Source organism: Gobius niger (assembly GCF_951799975.1).
Source record: "Gobius niger genome assembly, chromosome: 5".
Classification (NCBI taxonomy): Eukaryota; Metazoa; Chordata; class Actinopteri; order Gobiiformes; family Gobiidae; genus Gobius; species Gobius niger.
In genome coordinates, this window is record NC_136856.1 from 6,259,657 (window position 1) to 6,283,064 (window position 23,408).

At 43.5% G+C, this 23,408-nt stretch overlaps 1 protein-coding gene across 2 annotated transcripts in view; it reads right to left on the reverse strand.

Moving 5' to 3' along the window:
• smad5 (SMAD family member 5) overlaps nucleotides 1-20,341 on the reverse strand; it is a 31,922-nt gene extending 11,581 nt beyond the window's left edge. The window contains exons 1-3 of one of the 2 annotated variants that reach the window (XM_079556249.1): nucleotides 20,106-20,341; nucleotides 10,211-10,965; nucleotides 5,242-5,413 (exon numbers count right to left, since the gene is read on the reverse strand). In XM_079556249.1, the coding sequence (XP_079412375.1) occupies nucleotides 5,242-5,413; nucleotides 10,211-10,441 (403 nt within the window). In that variant the 5' untranslated portion in view covers nucleotides 10,442-10,965; nucleotides 20,106-20,341. Of the gene's footprint in view, nucleotides 1-5,241; nucleotides 5,414-10,210; nucleotides 10,966-19,575; nucleotides 19,705-20,105 lie in introns of those variants that run through there. The other variant, XM_079556248.1, reaches the window with a different exon arrangement.
• Between the last annotated feature and the right edge of the window lie 3,067 nt (nucleotides 20,342-23,408).

The following is a 23,408-nucleotide window of genomic DNA, read 5'->3' on the forward strand; positions in this document are numbered from 1 at the left end:
GATGTCATCAGGCCGCGCGGCCCTGTTGGACAGGTGTGAGGGCTGGCCAGCAGGGGGCAGGTATAGTTATAGTTATAGGTAGTTTAGAAACGTGAGCATATTTTAAAAAAATAAATAATAATTTGTCCAAAGAAAATGTAGTCCCTAGTTGTTTTTTAAAATAATAATAAAAATGAATAAATAAAATAAAGTTTTTTTTTTTAAGGCAACAAATAATCGTTTGAATAATCGCGATTTCAATTATTACTAAAATAATCGTGATTATTATTTTTTCTATAATCGAGCAGCCCTAGATTAAAATAGACTATATAAGATTATTTGCAAAGTTCATTAAATGGATAGACCACTTAATGAACATAACTTTGGCGTACATTAAGCATTTTGAGGTACTTTCCGACCGTGCAAGAGGCTAAAATGAAAATTTAATCTACTTGTCCACTAAAACATTGAGTATTAATCAATCTAAATTATGCAAAAATGTTTCAAATTTACTTTTAATAGGAATAAAAATGTAATGCACATAAGCAATGTTCTCAATTTTAATATTTTAGTACATTTTTTCTTGATAACCTCTTTCTTTGCAGATATGCAATATTACTGTCACCTGCAGTATATTCTCTTGGAAAACTATATTGTGTCCCCCGGAACCAGGAACAAACGTCGCAATTTCTGACTCGACACCGGTCGACTCCTCGCTCCCCCGGTCCTCTCTGACCTGCGCTCATGTGTGTGGCTGCTGTGCTCCAGACATGGAGCTGTAGCGCCTCAAAAAGCAGTGAAAAAAGTGACGTCTGCATCTTCGTGTCGCCAACATTTATCTCACTATAGCCAAGTTGAAGCTCGTAGTAGCGGTAGCCTGCAGCAGCATTGAACTGCGTTGTTGTGACAGTGATCACAAGACACTGTTGACCAATTGGGACACGTACACGTTTCCCACGGTCACACAGAGGCCTATCTTTGCTGATTTGGGGTCAGTTTATGAAGCCGCAGGAGAAATGAAGCTGGAGAGAGGACAGATGCGCTGTGTTCTAAAACAACTGCCGTTTGACAGAATCGTGTAGTGAATTCGCTCTCACGATTCTCAGTCGTTATGTGTGAACCCTAGGGCTGCCAACTTTGGTCTTTTAGTCGACTTATTGGTCGACATTGTTGTGGTCGGCCAAGATTTTCATTGTTCGACTAAATGCATGCACTTTTGCAACAATTAAGATGCTCCCAATTTACACAACACCAGAGGCCTGTGGCAGTTCTATATTCTACCCTGGGCTAATATTTCATTATAAAAACAGATATATCAAAGTTTTACAGACAGAGTGACGTTTGAATTGTTTGTGCGAAATGATTTTGCAAAAAAATTGAGAGAAATGAGGACGGGAGAGTGCGCATAAGCAGCTGAGATCAGGGGCTCTGTGTCTTGGCGGGATGTTGCCTTATAGGCCAGACTTCTAAAGTTGTTAAAACCTCAAATACCTCAAATACATGAGTCCCTGTCCTCAGTCAGCGGCTCTACTAAAGCACAGAACAACAAAACAAAAGTGAAAGTGTAACATCAGTATAGTACCGCGGTGTCTTTCTTCGCTTCATTCTGGCCTTTTCCGAGATAAATAAGACAAGGAGCTCCGCGTAACGTGAACAGATTCATCACTACACCGTGCAGCGCAAAAGTCGAAGAACACGGACACTGAACCATGCGGGCGCATTTCACAATAAAGCACATGGCTCGTGTTTACATTACGCCGAAACAGACAAGTCAGAGACAATGTCCGGAGGACATTTGAGGACAGGGACGATGACGGATCTACCGCTTTATTTGGATTATATGGATGTATGGACAGCACACGTATAGCAGAAGATGCAGGAGTGAGGCCGGGAGCTGGAGTCTGGGATGAAAGGCCAAGGTGAGACTAATGTGACTTTTTACACATAAATGCACTGTTTATGGTGCTTCTATGTATAGTATAGTGCGGGTCGAATTTTTTTCTGACCCGTACCAACCCGACCTGCTGTAATTTAAACCTGACCCGGAGAAAAGCCTCTCAGTTTGCCGACCCGACCCGACCCAACCCGCGCACACTAAAAAACTGCTGCCCGAGTCACGCTGCAGCTGGATATCACTCAAACGGGAGCGCGTCACGTGACGGCGAGTTTACAGTGGAGAATTAGCACTTGATGCTTTGTTTTGCTACTTACTGCACCGTTGAGGAACCGTTGAAATCCAAAGTTTGCCGTAATTTTGAGGTACCCGACCCGACCGAAGCCGCGGGCACTGTGGGTTGACCGCGGATTTCGGGTCGACCCACGCATCCCTAGTAGTTACAGCATGAGCTCACAAAGTTTTATGTCTAATGAGTGCATTTTGGGATGTCATTCTAGGAGTTTGGGTTGGAAAAGTTGTTGTTTTGTCAGCGCCATGCAACGCCCCCTTTTAGTCGATTAATCATTGGTCAGAGCATGTTTTTGGTCGACCAAGAAAATTGACAGCCCTAGTGAACCCCCAGTCATTCACAAAACTTCAAAGACTTTAACTGACATTCTGTGGCAAAAGAGTGACAAAAACGTGCTGGAAAAGCAACAATAACATAAAAAGTGGCAAAAAATGAAAAAGTGATCAAAACATCACAAAAAAACACACATAAATGCTTAAAAATACAACATAAAAGCGACAATCACACTGGATTTGGGTGAAGCCGAACTGGAGAAAAAGTGCTACTTAAACAGAAAAAAAAAAGAATGAGCCGTGTCATATTTTCCAATAAATTTTGATTTAATGCCAGTTGCAATACAATTTAATGTTTTTTTTTTTTAATTAAATTTAAGGCCATGATTTAGGCACAATTCATTTCATGAATGTCAATGCTTTTCAATGCCCCGCGGAAACCTTGAGAAAAGTGCATTAATTCAAACCCCAAAATATCAAACAATGATTAAAATTTGCTTTTAAAATTCCTCCAAATATATTCAAGAGTCCTGTTAAACTAAAACATGTAACTGTACAGTTGGCATTCATTTTGTTGAAAATTTCAAGAGAAAAAAAAAAGCTTCAAATACAATGCAAACTGATACATGTAAATGGAGGCAGCTAAGCTAAGCCATAGGAATGAATAGGCTGCTAAGCTAACGTTAGCCAACGTTTCTTTCAAAACACTGTTCCTTTAGACTTGCTCCAGCAGCAATACCAGACCCTATATTTCAACAACAGTTGCATTTAGTTTTATAACATTACAGGTATTCAGGGTTTTATCTCTAGTAAGCGCTTGGGACTGACCTGGGCTCTCCACTCGTTTGTAGTGGGACGGGTTAAAGTGTTAGGGACTGACCTGGGCTCTCCACTCGTTTGTAGTGGGACGGGTTAAAGTGTTAGGGACTGACCTGGACTCTCCACTCGTTTGTAGTGGGACGGGTTAAAGTGTTAGGGACTGACCTGGACTCTCCACTCGTTTGTAGTGATACGGGTTAAAGTGTTAGGGACTGACCTGGACTCTCCACTCGTTTGTAGTGGAACGGGTTAAAGTGTTAGGGACTGACCTGGGCTCTCCACTCGTTTGTAGTGGGACGGGTTAAAGTGTTAGGGACTGACCTGGACTCTCCACTCGTTTGTAGTGGGACGGGTTAAAGTGTTAGGGACTGACCTGGACTCTCCACTCGTTTGTAGTGATACGGGTTAAAGTGTTAGGGACTGACCTGGACTCTCCACTCGTTTGTAGTGGAACGGGTTAAAGTGTTAGGGACTGACCTGGGCTCTCCACTAGTTTGTAGTGATACGGGTTAAAGTGTTAGGGACTGACCGGGGCTCTCCACTCGTTTGTAGTGGAACGGGTTAAAGTGTTAGGGACTGACCTGGACTCTCCACTCGTTTGTAGTGGAACGGGTTAAAGTGTTAGGGACTGACCTGGGCTCTCCACTCGTTTGTAGTGGAACGGGTTAAAGTGTTAGGGACTGACCTGGACTCTCCACTCGTTTGTAGTGGGACGGGTTAAAGTGTTAGGGACTGACCTGGACTCTCCACTCGTTTGTAGTGGAACGGGTTAAAGTGTTAGGGACTGACCTGGGTTCTCCACTCGTTTGTAGTGATACGGGTTAAAGTGTTAGGGACTGACCTGGGTTCTCCACTCGTTTATAGTGATACAGGTTAAAGTGTTAGGGACTGACCTGGGTTCTCCACTCGTTTGTAGTGATACGGGTTAAAGCGTTAGGGACTGGCCTGGGCTCTCGACTCGTTTGTAGTGGAACGGGTTAAAGCTCTAGGGACTGACCTGGGCTCTCCACTCGTTTGTAGTGGGACAGGTTAAAGCGTTAGGGACTGACCTGGACTCTCCACTCGTTTGTAGTGATACGGGTTAAAGTGTTAGGGACTGACCTGGACTCTCCACTCGTTTGTAGTGATACGGGTTAAAGTGTTAGGGACTGACCTGGGCTCTCCACTTGTTTGTAGTGGGACGGGTTAAAGTGTTAGGGACTGACCTGGGCTCTCCACTCGTTTGTAGTGGGACGGGTTAAAGTGTTAGGGACTGACCTGGGCTCTCCACTCGTTTGTAGTGGGACGGGTTAAAGTGTTAGGGACTGACCTGGACTCTCCACTCGTTTGTAGTGGAACGGGTTAAAGCGCTAGGGACTGGCCTGGGCTCTCCACTCGTTTGTAGTGGAACGGGTTAAAGCGCTAGGGACTGGCCTGGGCTCTCCACTCGTTTGTAGTGGGACGGGTTAAAGTGTTAGGGACTGACCTGGACTCTCCACTCGTTTGTAGTGGGATGGGTTAAAGTGTTAGGGACTGGCCTGGGCTCTCCACTCATTTGTAGTGGGACGGGTTAAAGTGTTAGGGACTGACCTGGGCTCTCCACTCGTTTGTAGTGGAAAAGGTTAAAGCGTTAGGGACTGACCTGGACTCTCCACTCGTTTGTAGTGATACGGGTTAAAGTGTTAGGGACTGACCTGGACTCTCCACTCGTTTGTAGTGGGACAGGTTAAAGCGTTAGGGACTGACCTGGACTCTCCACTCGTTTGTAGTGATACGGGTTAAAGTGTTAGGGACTGACCTGGGCTCTCCACTTGTTTGTAGTGGGACGGGTTAAAGTGTTAGGGACTGACCTGGACTCTCCACTCGTTTGTAGTGATACGGGTTAAAGTGTTAGGGACTGACCTGGGCTCTCCACTCATTTGTAGTGGGACGGGTTAAAGTGTTAGGGACTGACCTGGGCTCTCCACTCGTCTGTAGTGGAACAGGTTAAAGCGTTAGGGACTGACCTGGGCTCTCCACTCGTTTGTAGTGGTACGGGTTGATGCAGACCTCCTTCTGTTTGGAACCGAATGGAAACTCGCACAGCTCCAGGGGCTTCAGCTCGTGGTGCGACTGAAGGTCCGGCCAACGCCACACTCTGCAATAGATCACGTGAGGGAGGCCTTTCCTGTGGGAAACCTGCAAACACACAGCAGACGGTTGGTTCCTGGCGTCAGATGCCCTCCCTTACTCCTGTACTTTGTGCACATTTTGAACTCATTTTGAAGCCTCTGCGAAATATGTAAGGGAAATATGAGGTGTCCATTATCAGAAATAAATGGACGATGCAAGGGCGCAAGTTATTTCCATAGACTGTATACATGAATGGACAGCTTCTCCTCACTCCTCCCCGTTTACCATAATGACCACGCTCATGGGGGAAATCATGGCTGATTTACAGTTCCTAAAAAGGGCATAAGGGCGGGATCTTCACTGTTGACTCGGCCCTTGCGTGACGTGTAGCTCGCGCTGCTCCAATGCTAACAGTACGACCATCATTAAGTACGGGATTTCTAAAATTCTTCTTACGAAAACTAGCCTGGTCCCCTTAATTGTAACTAACCCAGCGTTATCACAGGAGGAATATCTAGCTCTAGATAGTTCCCAAAAAATTGGACCAGGCTCTAAAGTTGTTTTTAACGAGTCGAAAGTCCAATGCTTCTCAATAGGTCAACAGCGGTGATATGGAGGTACTACAGCAATGGCAGCCTCTAGTGTTGTGGCCAAAAAGCAGAGCAGCCAGCGGCCGTTGGTTATTTCTTATAATGGCCATCTCGGAGGGCATTATCCCGGACATACCATGGTCCAACGAACTGAAACTGTTCATTGGAGCCTGTTTACTTTTTGTGGACAGGAGTTATTTCCCTTTTTAATCTGCTTTATTTGAAGCTAGTTCTAGCTCAATTGTTTATCGTTACTAATGGAAACAGCTACAGAGGAGTGATACAGAATGTGCTTTAACCGCTCCCCGGACTATAGGTGTAACCAACCTACTACACCCTCCAGCCAATCAGAATCGAGTATTCACTCAGACCATGGCATAAAAACTACTAAACTAAATAAGTATGACAGGTGACATTATGGCGATTGTATCGTCCCAACGGCATAAGGACGCACCAATCCGATGCTGGGTGACCACAGAGAACCTCTGCTGGACAATGCACACTACATCACTGGTCATGAAAATCAACCAGCATCTCTACTTTCTCCGCAAGTTCACTTGCAAGTTGAGAAGAGCCAGAGTCCCAGCCTCCATTATGTCCAACTTCGACAGAGGGACTATAGACAGCATCCTGACCAGCTCCATCACTGTGTGGTTCTTCTACAGAGGGACTATAGAGAGCATCCTGACCAGGTCTATCACTGTATGGATCTTCTACAGAGGGACTATAGACAGCATCCTGACCAGCTCCATCACTGTGTGGTTCTTCTACAGAGGGACTATAGAGAGCATCCTGACCAGCTCTATCACTGTATGGATCTTCTACAGAGGGACTATAGACAGCATCCTGACCAGCTCCATCACTGTGTGGTTCTTCTACAGAGGGACTATAGAGAGCATCCTGACCAGCTCCATCACTGTGTGGGTCTTCTACAGAGGGACTATAGAGAGCATCCTGACCAGCTCCATCACTGTGTGGTTCTTCTACAGAGGGACTATAGAGAGCATCCTGACCAGCTCTATCACTGTATGGATCTTCTACAGACGGACTATAGAGAGCATCCTGACCAGCTCTATCACTGTGTGGTTCTTCTACAGAGGGTCTATGGAGAGCATCCTGACCAGCTCCATCACTGTGTGGCACCTCATCTACTCCATAACGGGTGTCACTCGTAGATCAGGGACATAATGACAACACGGCATCACTGTGACTAAATCTTTTAGTGTTAGCAGTGCTACACAAACAAAGCTGAGGGGAAACTAAACACAGCAGCTCATGTTAAACTTGTGTTGTAGTAGTGCAGTGACGAGACACAAGTTTAACATGAGCTGCTGTATTTAGTAATAAAAAGCTACAAAGCTAAATCCATGCTACGAAGATAAATCCTCTCCGAACGCAGCGGTGACACGCTCCGCAACATCTGCACACAGCTGGTGGATCTCGTAATAATCCAGCTCTCTTTCTTGGCTATAAAAGTCCAAGTGGGACCAAATGTGAAGTTTAAAAAGAGCCCCAGAGCGACTCAGAGCTCTTTCTTTTCCATGGTAGAAGTCTTCCTGAGTTTCTCTAACTCTCACTAGATTCTTGTGATACTCAAGCGGACGCGCGGTGCGCTGTCATCTAGCGGGCGGGCGTAAAAGTGCAGGACCAAAGCGAGACGCTGCAATGAATATTCCCCCAAAAATAAATGTTTAAATATCGATACGGCGCTTTTTGGATCGATACGACAATCGTGCAACATAATATTAAGGCTGCAACGACGCGTCGACGTCGTCGACGTCGTCGATTACGTAAATACGTCGACGCCGTTTTTGTGCGTCGACGCGTCGCTTGTTTACATTTCACTTCCAGCGTGGCTGCGCGTAATGCAAAAGCTGCGACCGAGGGGGGAAAAGCACGGCAAAAGTCGTCAAAAGTGTGGGAGTATTTCCAGAAACGGCCTAATAATGTTATTGTATGCACACACACTGTGTCGAGCGGAAATGTCATATCACAGCAGCACAACTAGCCTGGCTAACGCCAGACTGCTGTGTGCGCTCCAATCATTTCGAACTGCAGCATCACTTGTGATTTTAGTCTGGCGTTAGCCAGGCTACAGCACAACGGCTATGAACGAACATGTGAAACGAAAACACCCGCGGCTGCAAGGGCCCCGTATCTCTGTCAAACTACGGTGTTGTTTCACTGATTAATCAACGCGTACATTACGGGGACAGGCTCTGACAGCGCGCACTCACTCTCCGCCTACTTTGCCGCATATGAAACCAAAACGGAGCAGTCTGCTGAAGTGAATGAGCAGGAGAGACCGACCGCCTTTCCCGTCTCTCCCAACAGGCGAGTAGGCCACTTCTCCGCTCGTGCCCCGCTCGGCCGTCTGTCCGTCCCCGTGTCCCGGGCGCTGCTCTCATGTTTTCTCTGCGCGGACTCGGGGCATCGGCCACACACTCATTTAAACTCTTTTCTTGTTGTGTCTAGCGGAGATCAGGACAGTAGTTTGATGGATAGACGAGAGTAAAGCCGTGTCCGTGGCCTTTTTGTCTCAAAGAGGAGTTGAATCCACATGGTTCTCACGAGCACAGTAACTTACAGTAACTGTGGTTCTCTGAATGTGCACAGTCTATAACGAGTTGGGCGACTCACAGGCTAATTCTCAGCGGTCAGACTGAAATAACCGTCAGGTGCAGGTTTCAGTTAGTTTTAAATCAGCGGTTCCCAAACTGTGGGTCAGGGCCAGAAGTGAGAGAATGGGCCCAATTGGCATTTACTATTTTAAAAAGTGGGGAAAATAGACTAGTAGTAAATAAATATATAAAAGCCATGCCATTTGGACACATCAATGTTTTTTTCTTCATTTTAAATGAAAAAATAATCGGTAACATGAAAAATAATCGATAGATTAATCGAAAAAATAATCGATAGATTAATCGATTAATCGAAAAAATAATCGATAGATTAATCGATAGAAAAATAATCGTTAGTTGCAGCCTTACATAATATCGCAATATATCGGTGGATCGATATTTTTCAACACCCCCATTAGATACCCTATTGCAAGATAAATGGATCTAAACTAATCTGAACAGTCTTGGAACCAGAGGTTCCACTAGAATTTTATTTTCCCAGACCCTTTGGCTGGCGAGGTTGTAAAATACTGACCATTAACATAATAATGAATATTGTGTCATATTAAAGGGACTATACAGTGTTTAAAAATGTTAAAATTAAGTATTTTCCTCCCCCTACATGTTCCAGTAATGTCCTCATGTGTAGAATGAGCTCAGACCTGTTCACCACAACTGCCTCTAAAATCCTGCACTGTCACTGAAAAAGGTGTTCATTCGGTTCTGAAGTGCCGTCATTCACGAGCTTAATATAGAAGCTGCAGTTACGCATAAGACCTGAGGTGGCAGTAGTGAGTATAAACATGACCAACCTGCATCTAGTCCCTTTAACAATGTCGCCTACTACAAGTATATATTAAAGTACTCGTGCAGTACTGTAATACGAGTGAATGGGTCTAAAAACGCTTGGCTATTTCTAATGAAAGTTCTTCAACATGAGACACAAACACAGCCAAACATTTCAAATCCAAACAAAGTTGTGAGGAGCTGGTGTCACATGGACGTACCTCACTCATCTGCACAATAACTCAGACAGGAAGTAAAGCCTATCGCTGTCCTTATCCAGCTCTGACAGCAGCACAGCGGTTGGGCTGTAGGATGCCCTTCTGTAATGTGGCTTCAGGTGTAAAATAAGCGATTCATTCTCGCACTGCTGAAATGTTACAGAGGGACAGAGGGAAGCGTGGGCTCAATTCATCAAAAGTCAGCCCAGAGCAATAAACAACTGCTCTGCCGCACGCTGAGCGGCTCCACTCACTGAGAAACTCCACGGACAGTATTTGCAGAGGCCGAGGGAAGAGACCCTAAACCCGGCCACTCTCCCAGGAGGAGCCGCTGTGAGGCAGCGCGTCAGTCACACTGAACACGGGCCAGTTTGAAGAATAATCTAATCAGGCCACCGGCTAATGGGGACCCTGCTTGGAACATGAATTTTCCAACAGAAATGTGTGTAACACCTTTTTTAAATCTATGCCATGTGAATATGGACATTTATTGAAAGGCTTTGTCCTTTAGACGTCTCACAAAATACCGCCTTGAGCAGCAGCGTTGCTAAAGCTAGCATCAATCACTCAGGGCTGGGACAGAAGCTTTGATCGAGACATCTTAAAGCCACACTGCAAAACATTTAGGATTCTCCTGCTGAGTTTTACCTGCAGCCGCCCATCCAGGGAGCGCGGGATGGTCACACACTTGCTGGGCTGTCCCGGGCAGCTCAGGGCCTTCTCCAGGTCCTCCATGGCACCCTTCTTCTTCTTCAACTTCTTCACCAGCGCATCCACCGCCTTCTCCGCCCACTTCTCCTCCTCGTCGCCCTGCTTCCAGCCGAGCAGGCGCTTCACGGCGGGGCTCGTGAAGGAGAACAGGCTGGACATCGACGTCATGGCGTCCCACCAGAGCGGTGTCTGGGGTTTCAGAGGGTTAGTCCGGGTTTGAGTGCTCCCTTAGGGTCGCTTTTGGAAAAGTCCTGGCTTGATCCCTGTACTCGTCCTTGTGCTACTTAAACCTTCATGCATCTATATTTATGAAGAGAAATTTTTATTAAGTATTGCAAAGGCCAAAAGGACAGTTCTAAATGTCCTAAAATAGTTGGCAAAAGCTTAAAGAGGTCCAATGTGATGAAAAAGTCCAGGAAAGTTGAGGTTAACATGTACAAAAAGGAATAGTAAATGTCCTCTGTCCAGTCGTGTGTAGAAAGTCCAGCGCTGTCGGCGGAGGAGAGGCGTGGCAGTGGCGGGTCCAAGGACAGGAAGCCGCGCTGGAGCAGGAGCAGCAGGAGGGGGGCAGCAGGACGCAGCTGCCCAGGAAGAGCCTCCCGTGTCTGGGGCAGCCCCGGAGGGACACTAGGCTGAAGGAGGCTCCAGGAAAACACTGTCCCGCAACGAACCGATATCAGGCCAACATGGTTCTGTGGCAGACGGAGGAAGAATCATGGGTTAGCTACTGGTAATACAGAATTGTAAAGGGCATTACAAGTGTATGGCATTAACATTATTATTGTTATTACAACTGCAGGATTAACCTTTATCACATCAGCTGCTGCAGCTACCAAACCACAAAAGGCAGGGGTCTTTTTTTTTCCTGCCTTGTGCCTCCGTTGTTTGAGTGAGAGACATGTTATGCAAACAGAATGATCAAGTGTCACTTTCTATGGCTGCTGTCAATCAGAAGTCACTGCAAAATAATCATATTTGTCGCTAAAAGCAAGTAAGTGATATTTATAAAGCGCTTTTCACAGATAAAATCACAAAGTGCTATATAAGAGAAAGGTTAAACAACATAAAAATGTACATACGTTAAATCAAAGTGACACTTGTAAAAACCCATCGACCAAAAGCCTTCTTAAATAAACACGTATTCAGATATTTTTTAAAAGAGTCACCGAGTCTGCTAGACGCAGAGGCAGGACTTTCCACAGTCTGGGGGCAACAGACTGAAAAGACAGGTCCCCTCGGGTCTTAGGGACCACAAGCAGGTTCTGGCCAGAGGACCGCAGAGTGCGGCCAGAAGAGTACGGGCTCAACAGGTCCAGGATCTACTGTGGGGCCTGACCGTTTGAGGCTCTGAAAGTCAGCACTAAAATCTTCAAATCAATCCTGAATTTGACTGGGAGCCAATGGAGAGCTGACAAGACTGGAGTGATATGAGCCTTCGAAGGACACCTGTAAAAGTCCGGCAGCAGAACTCTGAACAATTTGCAACAAACTCCAGGTGTGTCTCATGTAGTCCGAACTGCAAACTATTCTCAGCGATAGCAAAAAACATGTGTCTCGCGCCGATGGCTCAACCAATATGGATTTTTGGTGTCTGATACCGATACGAAGGTAGCCGATATCCGAAATATAGGCTTATATTTGAAGTAATTTTATTTGATGTTTGTTTTGTAATCATTCAAAGAGCCTATAGTTAAACATTTATTATTATGCTAAAAGGTTTCAGTCATTGAAATATATAAAAACATCTAAAAGAGGTCAACCAATGTGGGGTTTTCTAAGGCAGAAGCCGGTATGCACCGTCAGTGTTGAACTGTATGCACCGTCAGTGTTGAACTGTGAAGCAGGGGGCGCTGTATATTCATATTTGGTATGATGTTACAGATCCATTATACCTATTAATTAAAGGATCACTGGATTTTTGTCACTATTATTGGGACAGGTTTTTTACATTAACAGCTCACATGTGCATGTTTATTTATACCGTGCATTTTGTACACCAGGCAAGTCAATGCGCCATGAAATCTGATCATTACAACTCGTGTATTACAAATATCTTATATCAGCTATTCTTTAACAGCTTTTCATAAACTAAAATACAAACACTTGGCTCCAGCAGTGGACGATTTTATTTTATTAGGCCACAAGGTATTTCTATCATAGTCCCAGTCTTCATTAGCTGCCGTTAGCACAAGCCTATTGCTGCTAGCTCTAGCATGCTGTTGCTAGCATTTTGCATGACGATCACAAATACATTTGTTGAGGTTAAGACTAATTCAGCAATTGGATTCTCTAGGTTCTTCCTTTCAAAATGACACAGCATGTCCATAGTCACTTAGATTTATTTGGATAAAGCTGTGTTTATAAAGCGGGTAGAGCCAAAACTGGCTTCGGTTCAGTATCGGATATTTGTAGCCAGTACCCGATAACGTATTTTTTCCAGTATCAGCTCCAATATCCGATACTAGTATCAAATCGGTGCCAGGGTTTCCATTAAACGGCTGTAGTCGGCTTTTGGCCGGTTTGAAAAGCAAATGGCCGCTAAAAATTATTTCCATTGCCCAAAAGCAGAAAATATGGCGAGAATATAGAAAAATATATTAAATACAACATGTGACCTACGTCTGTGACTAACAAAGTGTTTTTGAGACAGCCGCAAATATATAAAAAAGGTCAATATCTGTATCAAAAGGCCCATTTTACAAAGCGCAGTTGAAGCGCCATCATCACGCTGGAAATGAAAGGCTTTTCTCTTCGTGCTTCGACACATTGTCCAAGAAAACGGCGAACTACAGGTACATTTACTTTTATAAAAGTGTGTTAAGAACTCAGCAGCTAATACTTTTGATTAGGATATTCTTTAAACGTGTGCGTGTTCAGTCAGACTGATGCGCTGTCTCACAGCAGCTGTTCCTGGAAAAGTCGCAGGGTTTAGAGGCACTTCCCTCGGTCAGTCTGCGCATATGAGCCGCTCAGAGAGTGGCCGGGTTTAGAGGCACTTCCCTCGGTCAGTCTGCGCAGATGAGCCGCTCAGAGAGTGGCCGGGTTTAGAGGCACTTCCCTCGGTCAGTCTGCGCAGATGAGCCGCTCAGAGAGTGGCCGGGTTTAGAGGCACTTCCCTCGGTCAGTCTGCGCAGATGAGCCGCTCAGAGAGTGGCCGGGTTTAGAGGCACTTCCCTCGGTCAGTCTGCGCAGATGAGCCGCTCAGAGAGTGGCCGGGTTTAGAGGCACTTCCCTCGGTCAGTCTGCGTAGATGAGCCGCTCAGAGAGTGGCCGGGTTTAGAGGCGTTTCCCTCGGTCAGTCTGCGCAGATGAGCCGCTCAGACAGTGGCCGGGTTTAGAGGCGGTTCCCTCGGTCAGTCTGCGCAGATGAGCCGCTCAGAGAGTGGCCGGGTTTAGAGGCACTTCCCTCGGTCAGTCTGCGCAGATGAGCCGCTCAGACAGTGGCCGGGTTTAGAGGCGGTTCCCTCGGTCAGTCTGCGCAGATGAGCCGCTCAGAGAGTGGCCGGGTTTAGAGGCGATTCCCTCGGTCAGTCTGCGCAGATGAGCCGCTCAGAGAGTGGCCGGGTTTAGAGGCACTTCCCTCGGTCAGTCTGCGCAGATGAGCCGCTCAGAGAGTGGCTGGGTTTTGAGGCGATTCCCTCGGTCAGTCTGCGCAGATGAGCCGCTCAGAGAGTGGCTGGGTTTTGAGGCGATTCCCTCGGTCAGTCTGCGCAGATGAGCCGCTCAGAGAGTGGCTGGGTTTAGAGACACTTCCCTCGGTCAGTCTGCGTAGATGAGCCGCTCAGAGAGTGGCCGGGTTTAGAGGCGCTTCCCTCGGTCAGTCTGCGTAGATGAGCCGCTCAGAGAGTGGCCGGGTTTAGAGGCGATTCCCTTGGTCAGTCTGCGCGGACACCTCGGCTTAGTTACCGGTGTTGGAGCCGCTCTGAGCGTGGCAGAGCTGGGTCCGTGTTGAATCGCTCGAGACTGACCTTTGATGACTTTGGTGCTGTTGATTTGTTCTTCCGTAACATTTCAGCGGCGAGAGACTTAGCCTTATAACTATTTTACAGCTGAAGCCACGTTAAAGTGCGGCAGGGCCTCCTACAGCCCAACCCTCGCTGCAGCTGATGCGGTCAGATCTGAACAGCCAACCTTCTGTCTGAGTTACAGTACAGATGAGTATGTCTGTGTGACCTTTGCCGCTCTCCATCGTCTCCACGTGCACAACTTTATGTTTGGATTTGAGCTGCTGTTGCATTTTCCTCACGTCATTCTTTCATTAGGAATAGCCATATTTCTGAACCCACTCGTGTAACGCTCGGTCTAAATGTTAGGGATGCACCGATACCAGTATCGGGTATCGGGACGAGACCACATGCTTGTACTCATACTCGTACTCATTAATGAGGTCCCGATACCAGAAACCGACACCAATTTGAGGTGTGGCCGGCGCTCCTACAGGACCAAGCTCCACTGAGGACAGAAAAAAATAACAAACTGGAGAATTGTTTAGTGTAAATTAGGGATGCACCGATACCACTTTTTCTAAAACCGATACGAGTACGAGTACTTGGATTTAAGTACTCGCCGATACCGAATACCGATACGAGTACAAGGCATTTTTTTCAACATTCTTACTTTTTTCACAGCAGATTGGTTTGTAATTAGTAAATTTACTCATTTACATTACAAGTAGGCTACACATTTAAGAGCTGTTATATTAGAATTGTGCTGATGCCATTTATTTTTATTTTCATTCAATAAAATTTTTAATTTTTATTGCACTGTCCATCATAGACAGAAAAGCCCATGTCCAAAAGCTCCCAATGCCTGTGCTTTATTCATTTATGTGTTTTTATGTAACAATAGTATTTTAAATGGTCTCTTTTCGTCTTTACTTCAGCTCCGTGTGGATTTTCTCGTGTGTTTTGTAGCAACTTAGCGAGAAGCTACAGCGTTTTCATTGTTCTGCTGCAGCTCATTTTCGCTCTATATGGACATGCTGGATGTCTTTACGTTGGATTTTCTGAGGACTTTTTAGTCGCTGGGTTAGTTTTTCAGATGAATAAACCCCTGGTCATAAAACGGCGTCAGAATGGCCAAAACTGCGCTAGCCGTGAGTTAGCAACGTTAGCCTGTATCGTGTAAACACTGCAGACGCTGCAGCACTAACAACATTAAGCTCTGGCTAAATCCAGCACAGACTCTGGTTTAGAGAGCGCAGTCTGTAATAAAGTCAGCTCTATGTGGAATATTGTATTTCCACTAAAGAATTCTCCAGTTTGTTGCTATTTTCTCTCCTCAGCTGAGAGGTGCGCCTAGTAGGTGCGCTGCCTGACCGCACGTCAAATGGTATCGGTTCCTGGTATCGGGACCTCATGAATGAGTACGAGTACAAGCATGTGGTATCGGCCCGATACCCGATACTGGTATCGGTATCGGTGCATCCCTAGTGTAAATCCAATATTCCACATAGAGCTGACTGTATTACAGACGACACACCCTAAATCAGAGTCTGTGCTGGATTTAACCAGAGCTAAATGTTGTTAGTGCTGCAGCGTGGAGTCGTGGAGCCGTGTTTACAAGATACAGGCTAATGTTGCTAGCTAGCCGCTAACTTGTGGCTAACAGTTCTGGCGATTCATACGCTTTATGCCCAGGGGCTTATTCATCTGTAATACTAACCCAGTGACTAAAAAGTACTGAGAAAATCCAAATTAAAGAGATACAGAATGTTTATATTGAGCCAAAATGAGCTGCAGCAAAACAATGAAAATGCTGAAGCTACTGGATAAGTTACTATAAACACACGAGAAAATCCACACGGAGCTGAAGTAAAGGAGAAAAGAGACCATTTATCTGCAGAAATAAGTAACATCTCAATACTATTGTTAAATAAAAATACATAAACGAATAAAGCACAAGCATTGAGGAGCTTTAGGACATGAGCTGTTCTGTCTATGTTGGACAGAGACATAAAAATGTTAAAATATATTGAATGAACAAAAAAATGGCATCTGTTGAATTCTGATATAACTTCTCTTTAAGTGTAGACTACTTACTCAAGGAAATATAAATGAGTAAATTCACTAATTACTAACCAATCTGCTGTGAAAAAGTCAGTTTATAAACCGTCTATTCACTACAAAAAAAATGCCTTGTACTCATATCGGTATTGGCAAGTACTTAAATCAAAGTACTCGTATCATGTCGGTTTTTAGAAAAAGTGGTATTGGTTCGTCCCTACTAAATGTAGATTGTTATTGATAATAAGCTACGCTCATTATGTATATATTTTAAATGACCTGTAATTCTTGTGAATGGCCGACATTTTACGATCTAGCCGTCCAAAGTGGCCTCTGATCGGTGCCTCCTTACAAAAAACATCAAGACCCTATCTCTTATGGCTCTGAAATTATATATATGCAAAAGGCTACAAGATCAAATATATAAAATATGTGAACAAACTTCACCACCATACTTCTCTGCTCCCGTGAGGGCTCATTTCAGAGCTCTAACAGCCCTTTCTGGAGATATCGGCCAATATTGAAAAGACCCAAATATTGGTCCCAGGCCCACTCCGAGTGACAGAATTGTCCTTTGATCACAGAGCGGGTTGAGGTCCAAACAAGGTCGAATGTAACAGCCAGCTTTAGACATGGATTTTCATAAAACAAGTGGAAAGAAAGAGAGAAAGACAGGCCTGTTCCTTTAGGAGACTGAAACCAAGGATGTTTTTGGGACAACCCCATACAATGCCCCTTTTGTAGGGCGATAAATTAATTCAATTAATTCATGCTTTTAAAAACAGACAATTTAGAAAATGGCTAAATCGCAAAATCGAGTCCGCCTCCATGTCCTCCCAACGCTCCGCAGTGAAATGACACCAGCGGAGAAGCAGAGACTTTCTGACGATCTGCTGCTTCATCGTCTGTTGTGTTTTAAGAGGACACGCTGGACTTTTCTTTCCCACTTTCCTCCAGTCTGCTCCTGTGCCTTTCTCTCACTCTGCTCTGAGCGGACTATTTAACTCCGCCCCTTTCCCTTGAGTCTCCATGGAGACGGTTGTCAATCACAGCAGAGGCATGAAGACGAGAAAACTAAAACACTTTTGAAAACTCCGTGGTTTATTAAGAAGTTTTACTTTTGAGAGCAGACGAGGAATATTTAAAGCAGAAATAACCATTTCTAAATAAAGGGTTATGTTAATGGTACTAAATTGTACCTACATTATGAAATATTAATGGGTAGGACTCTGAGCAGTTTTCTCCATATGAAAGATCAGGAGACTTTTTAAAGTTCATTTCTAATAAAATCGATTCAAATCTTAATCATCCAAACTGAGTAAAAATAACAAACCTCTTCCTGTCTTGTTAACAGCAGCTTTAGAAGTTTATATGCAGCTCAATGCTTACATCTGCTGTGTAAAAATATTAAAATCAAATCACTATTTCTCACTGTCAGAAAAATCGTGCAGCTCAAGTTGGCAGCACTTATCGCAGCCTGTTTGGGCGGCACTTTACCCACTTTGTCCAAGTGTGATTATGGGGAGAGGTTGGTTCGTGCTGTAGCCACAGCTGTCCTGGGACAGTCACTGAGGCGAGTCGCTGCCAATCTGCAGATAATGCTCACCTATCAGTCGCACATCAGGGGGTTTAGGGCTTTGACAGGTTTGTGTGCAGACGCTTCTAAAGAATTCACTCCTCTAAACCACGGCAACAGAAAAGAGAACCTCAGCGAACAGTTTTGAGAAGGAAAAAAAAGTCTGAACAAAAGGAGCCGCTCACAGATGTGTCCTGCAGCTGTCTGACCCCCGGAGGAACAGGAAGTGAGCAAACACACACTTCCTGCTCACTCCATCCCTGCCTGATCCGCGTCAGAGCTTGCAGCTGTCCACGGCCACTTCAAACAGTCTGAGAGTCGGCCCAGTCTTCCTTTCACACTCTCTCACCTTTCCAAGACACAATGCAAGTAGACACAAGGCAAAGTAAAGTTACAAAAAGATGCCTGACGACTTTACATTATGACGCAATGTCATTTTAAAATCTTCCGTGCGTTCATATTAGTCAGAGTCTCGGTTTGACGTGACGCTGTTTCGAAATCATCACCTGCTTTATGAATCACGGAGACAGTCAGAGTCAGATCAAGTCACTCATTTAAACCATGAAGATGGAAGAGAATAAAACTAATGCGGCTAATCAAAATCAGAAAAAAAAAAAACACCAGCAATCTAATGTAATGCTTTTCAATTTAATGCCTAAAATGTCATCTGTGTGCATCTTGCATTTCTTTCTCATTTGTAAACATTCAACTAACCAGAGGAATTCAGGGAAATTTCAATATTCAAAATCAAAATAGCTGTAAGTAACTGCAATTGAATTCTGCATTTAAATGAGCTTCTAGAGTAAAAGTGTTGAGAAAAGTCATTTTCCATGACATTTAGATTTAATGCCCGCTTCAATTCAAATTAATGCTATTTAATGACATTTAGCAGTTAATATCTGTTCATTTAATTACTTCAATGCTTCTTAATGAGTAAAACCCGGTTGTTGTATAATTTATTAGATATTTTGCCCCCAGCTCAAAAAATATAAATACATTCAATTTTTTTTATTCAAGAGTCAAATGCTTTAATTATCTTTAATATTTTAAGCAATTCTAAAGGCAAATATTGTGTCACAGATACTTTTTTTTGTTATCCATTTATTTGCCTTTACTAAACACTAAACAGCAGCACAGGAACAGTATGTTGTTTGTTGTTTGTCATGCTCTTAGAAGTCTTTTTGTTTCTATTTTCTATACATTATTTGAGTTAGAGGGTTTTTATATGAAGCATGTAAAGACACAAACAGCGGAGGACACGCGACTCCAGTCACCAAACGTTTCTATAACAGTCAATAAAAGTAATAAACATGCATGAGAAAAAGTGATGAGAGCCCGTCTGTGTTTAGAGAATGTTCCGTAACAGTGTCATCAGCATCTCAGCAAAACTTTGCTGGAGAAGCTGCTAATGCTAACTAGCTTTAGCCAAGTCCCTAACATTTACAAATCTCGACACTTTCACCTTCAGATTAAAATATAACTCATCGTTTACACTTGCAACATTTACACTTTTTGGAATAGAGCTCATTCACTGTCATTTCCTTCTCCAGCAGCTTCATCTGAAGATCAGACGAGTCATTTCCCGTAAACTTTTAAAACTTCTCCCAACTTGCGCTAACTTATGCTAACTAGCATTAGCCCAGCCCTGTGTCCCCCCAGCGCAGATGTTTGGCCACGCAACATTGGTCTTTTTAGCTTTCTAAAACATTACAAGCACATACCTTTTCAGTGACAAAGAGTCACGGGGAAAATGGGTCATCTACGGGTTTATTCCACCTCGTTATGTCTCAGTTTTGTGTGGATTTTCCTCTCTTTTCCCTGCGTCGCTCAAATGCCATGTTATCCCTGCTCCTGAGACAAGCAGACTGGGGAAAGCGAGGTTCGTATCACTCCGCAGCGACGGCGCACACAAACTAGTCCCTCCCTGTTTTCTACAATTGTTTAGTCATTTAACGTTCACTGGCGAAGTGACCAATATAGCACGTTTCCACAATCTAATCAGGTTAAACATGGCATCAATTAGATATTTATAACCATCTATTTTAGTGTAATGTTTGGGACGCTACTAGTACGTAACGCGACCGAGACGCAACTTAACCTCGGGGTTTTACCTTTAAACGCTACTAACAAGTTAATAATATGCATAAAGCGTTAAAGAGTATTCACGAATAATTGACATATTGATCTAAAATCTTAAATATTCTCAAATTAGCTATATTTTTCTGTAGTTGAGGTGAGTCGGACTACTTACGGAGGCGGCACAGCGTCTCAGGAGCGTCTCACAAGTGGCTCCTGGCTCCAGTAAGTCTGGGCCCCAGCGGTTCGCTCTGTATTGTTCTCTTTTGTTGTCGGCGGTGGCTATTGAAAAGCTTCAAAGCTTCTCGAATGGGTAATTTATTCAGAGTTTTAATCAAACCAATTAGGAGAGCGCCATAAAGAGGTTTCCTGCGGGACAGCAGCAGCAGCGGTCCGTGTTAGATCCGCCTCAAGCGCGCACTGAGCGGGCAGCAGCGACCAGTCCAGCCGCTAGTGGGAGGCAAACAGCCCATACCTGACTTTTCTCCATGTACAGGAATAAAATGTGTAAAGGCAGACGTTTGCGAATGAAGACATTTTCTAAAACCTTTTAATCGATGGTGAACTCACTGCTAGTTTTTGTTTGCATTAGTTGGACAGTGATACTTCCTGAAAGCTGTGAAATAATCTTATCCCTGCAGAACTGGGATGTTACAAATGGGTTTAGAAAGTTAACAATAGGTTTGGACATAACTACAGGGTTTCTACAGCTGTCAGAAAGTCAAATTTAATGTGTTTTTAATGCCATTTTAATCTGAATCAGATTTTATTGCCATTGTCAGTGAATAGGTTCAATAAAAAAGGAATTTTCTTTGGTACAATTGTGCAACATGAAACTTGGTTGAAATACATAATAAACTACAAAAACTTTAAATCTGTAAGACTATAAGGGCATGCGTAAAATACTGTAAATTAAAATATGATTTAAAACAATTTAACACAGAACAATAGCGCGAGTGTATAATATACACTCGCACCTGCACATATTATGTGCAGGTGCATTAGCAGCTGATATGAGTGCGTACATACGTGTGTACATACGTGTGTACATACTGCACTAGAGCAGTGCAAATGTCTGGAACATGTAATTACAGTCATGAGTCTGATGCAGTCATTTTGTGTTTGTTAGTGTTCATGAGACTGAAAAAAGCAGTTCTTGTGATGGGAGCTTCAGGTCTGACTCCTGCCTGAGGGGTGAGGGTGAACAGTCCATGTCCAGGGTGAGAAGCGTCAGCTGTGGTCCGACCTACACGCCTCTAGGTCCTGGACACTGTTTTTAATGCCACAAATAAAAAAAAATAAAAAAAACTGCATATATTATCTCGGAAGATTTGTAAACATTCACTAAAACATGGGAATGTGGGGAAATGTTGATATTCAAAACCAAATTGAACACAACGGGAAACAAACATTTCAGCCAGAATTGCAGCCATTTTGACAAATGTATGCAGTCTAAATAGTTTATGGCCTTGATTTTAATGCCCCGCAGAAACACTGAACTATTTCAAATGTACTCCTCTTTTATAGTTTGTATAACAACAGCTACACTGACTTTAACATTTGCTTCTAAAGTTAAGGTTTCTCTTTCTCTTTCACTGGTAATTCATGATGAAACTTTAAAACCTAATATGCAGGGGATATATTTGTAGTTTTGAGCTCGGGGACACCGACATGCACAAAGTAAACAGGTTTGTAGAGCAAAAAAAGATTGGCCCATCATCACGTTCAAATCATAAACTGTAATCCAAACAGGGACTGACTGTGCATAATGTAAAACATCTCTTTGCAAACTCATGTCATGTTTGGAAGTTTTTCAGTCGATACATCTTCAAAGAAATGTTTCCTGTGAAAAGAATCCACTTTTAACTGAAGAACGTTTTTTCTTTCGCCTGGTCCTGCTGCGGTGGTGGACAATGGGCTTCCAGATTCTGTTCAAAGCTCCAATATCAGCCTATAGACACGGCTATTTTTACCACCGGACCAGTGTCGCACTGCAGCAGCACAGGCTAACCACTCTGCCACAAAGGGAAAACCACTTGGGCATACTAATAAAATTAGAAATACAAACATAAAAAAAGTGTTGTAACATAATTTTATTTTTGTGACTGAAAAGTTACATTCTTTGTATTTACATAAAATTACATTGAAAAGCAGATGTGAGAAAATCAAAAGAGTGCAATCAGTGATTTAAAAAAAAAAGGCATAAACGTTATGAAAAAAATATGATTGTTTAAGCTTAACTAATTGGCATTCAGTTTGTGGAGTGGTGATAATATGTATATATATATATTTTTAAGTCTGTGAGGCTTTACGAACGTTAAAATGTACAAATACCAAAGACCAAAAGGAAATAATGACATCAAACTCAATCAATACAGTTTCGGACGGAAAATCGTGCTGGTTCAAATTAATCTTCAAGTTTATGGTTTTCATTTTCTACATCAGCCTCAAATAAAAAACAAACGTCTGAATCTTCAGGCAAATAAATAATGAATACAGTTTCATGGCCCCAGTACCTTTACAGTCCACCAGGGGGCCGCAGACTTCTGTGCATCAGCCGTAACTTTACATTTTACCATATTATTGCCACAGCTGCTGCATTTTATTCCATTTTTTGATGAACTGGAGACATGATTTTGAAGATCTAAAGTGGACGTACCCTGCAGAACTGTAAGACCGTTACTTTCACTTTTGCAGTACTGATATTCTGCATTCTTAACTTTAGAAATGCCAATATAAAGAGGAGATAGTGAGGAGTGAGAGACTGGTCTCGATAGGAAATAGTCTGACATTACTTTTACAGAGAGAGTTAAGAATATGGAGGATTTATCATGTATTTATATTGGGCCACTGCTAAGTAGGGCTGGGAGGATACGCTTCTATCGCGATGAACAATATGTATCACGATACATATGGGCCGATACGATATGTACTGTATGTATAATCTAAAGCTATTTATATTAGTAAACAGCAATACTTTACCCTGAATAAAGTCATTTAAATAAGCATAAACTTCCAAAAGTCACAAAAAAGAAGTTAATTTATCAATCCCATTAAAGTGATAGTCTAAGTCTGCAAAGTGAGGAGAGATGGAGTGACATTTGAAAGTTCTACAATCAAATTCCTCCCCTCTTTAACCAGAAAGCCCTTCTTAGTTTGCAGAATGAGGATAGCAGAAACAGAAGCTCAAGCTCCTCCCCCGATTGGATCTGAAGGGCTGGTTCAAAGGAGAAGCTCGTCTTTGGACAACGCAGGAGGATACGAGACTCTGATTAGCTGCTGAGATCTGTAAGGGAGCGACTTTACAAAATAATATATATATATTATAACTTACTCTGCATCTAAATGCAAAACCATGTGGTCGACTTTGCACATTTTATACAATTTGTAAACCATTTAGACTTTCAAACTATAACTTTAAAAGTGTGGCTCAGCATCAAAATGAACATTGACAAACCAACTTTTAATGGTTAGTGTG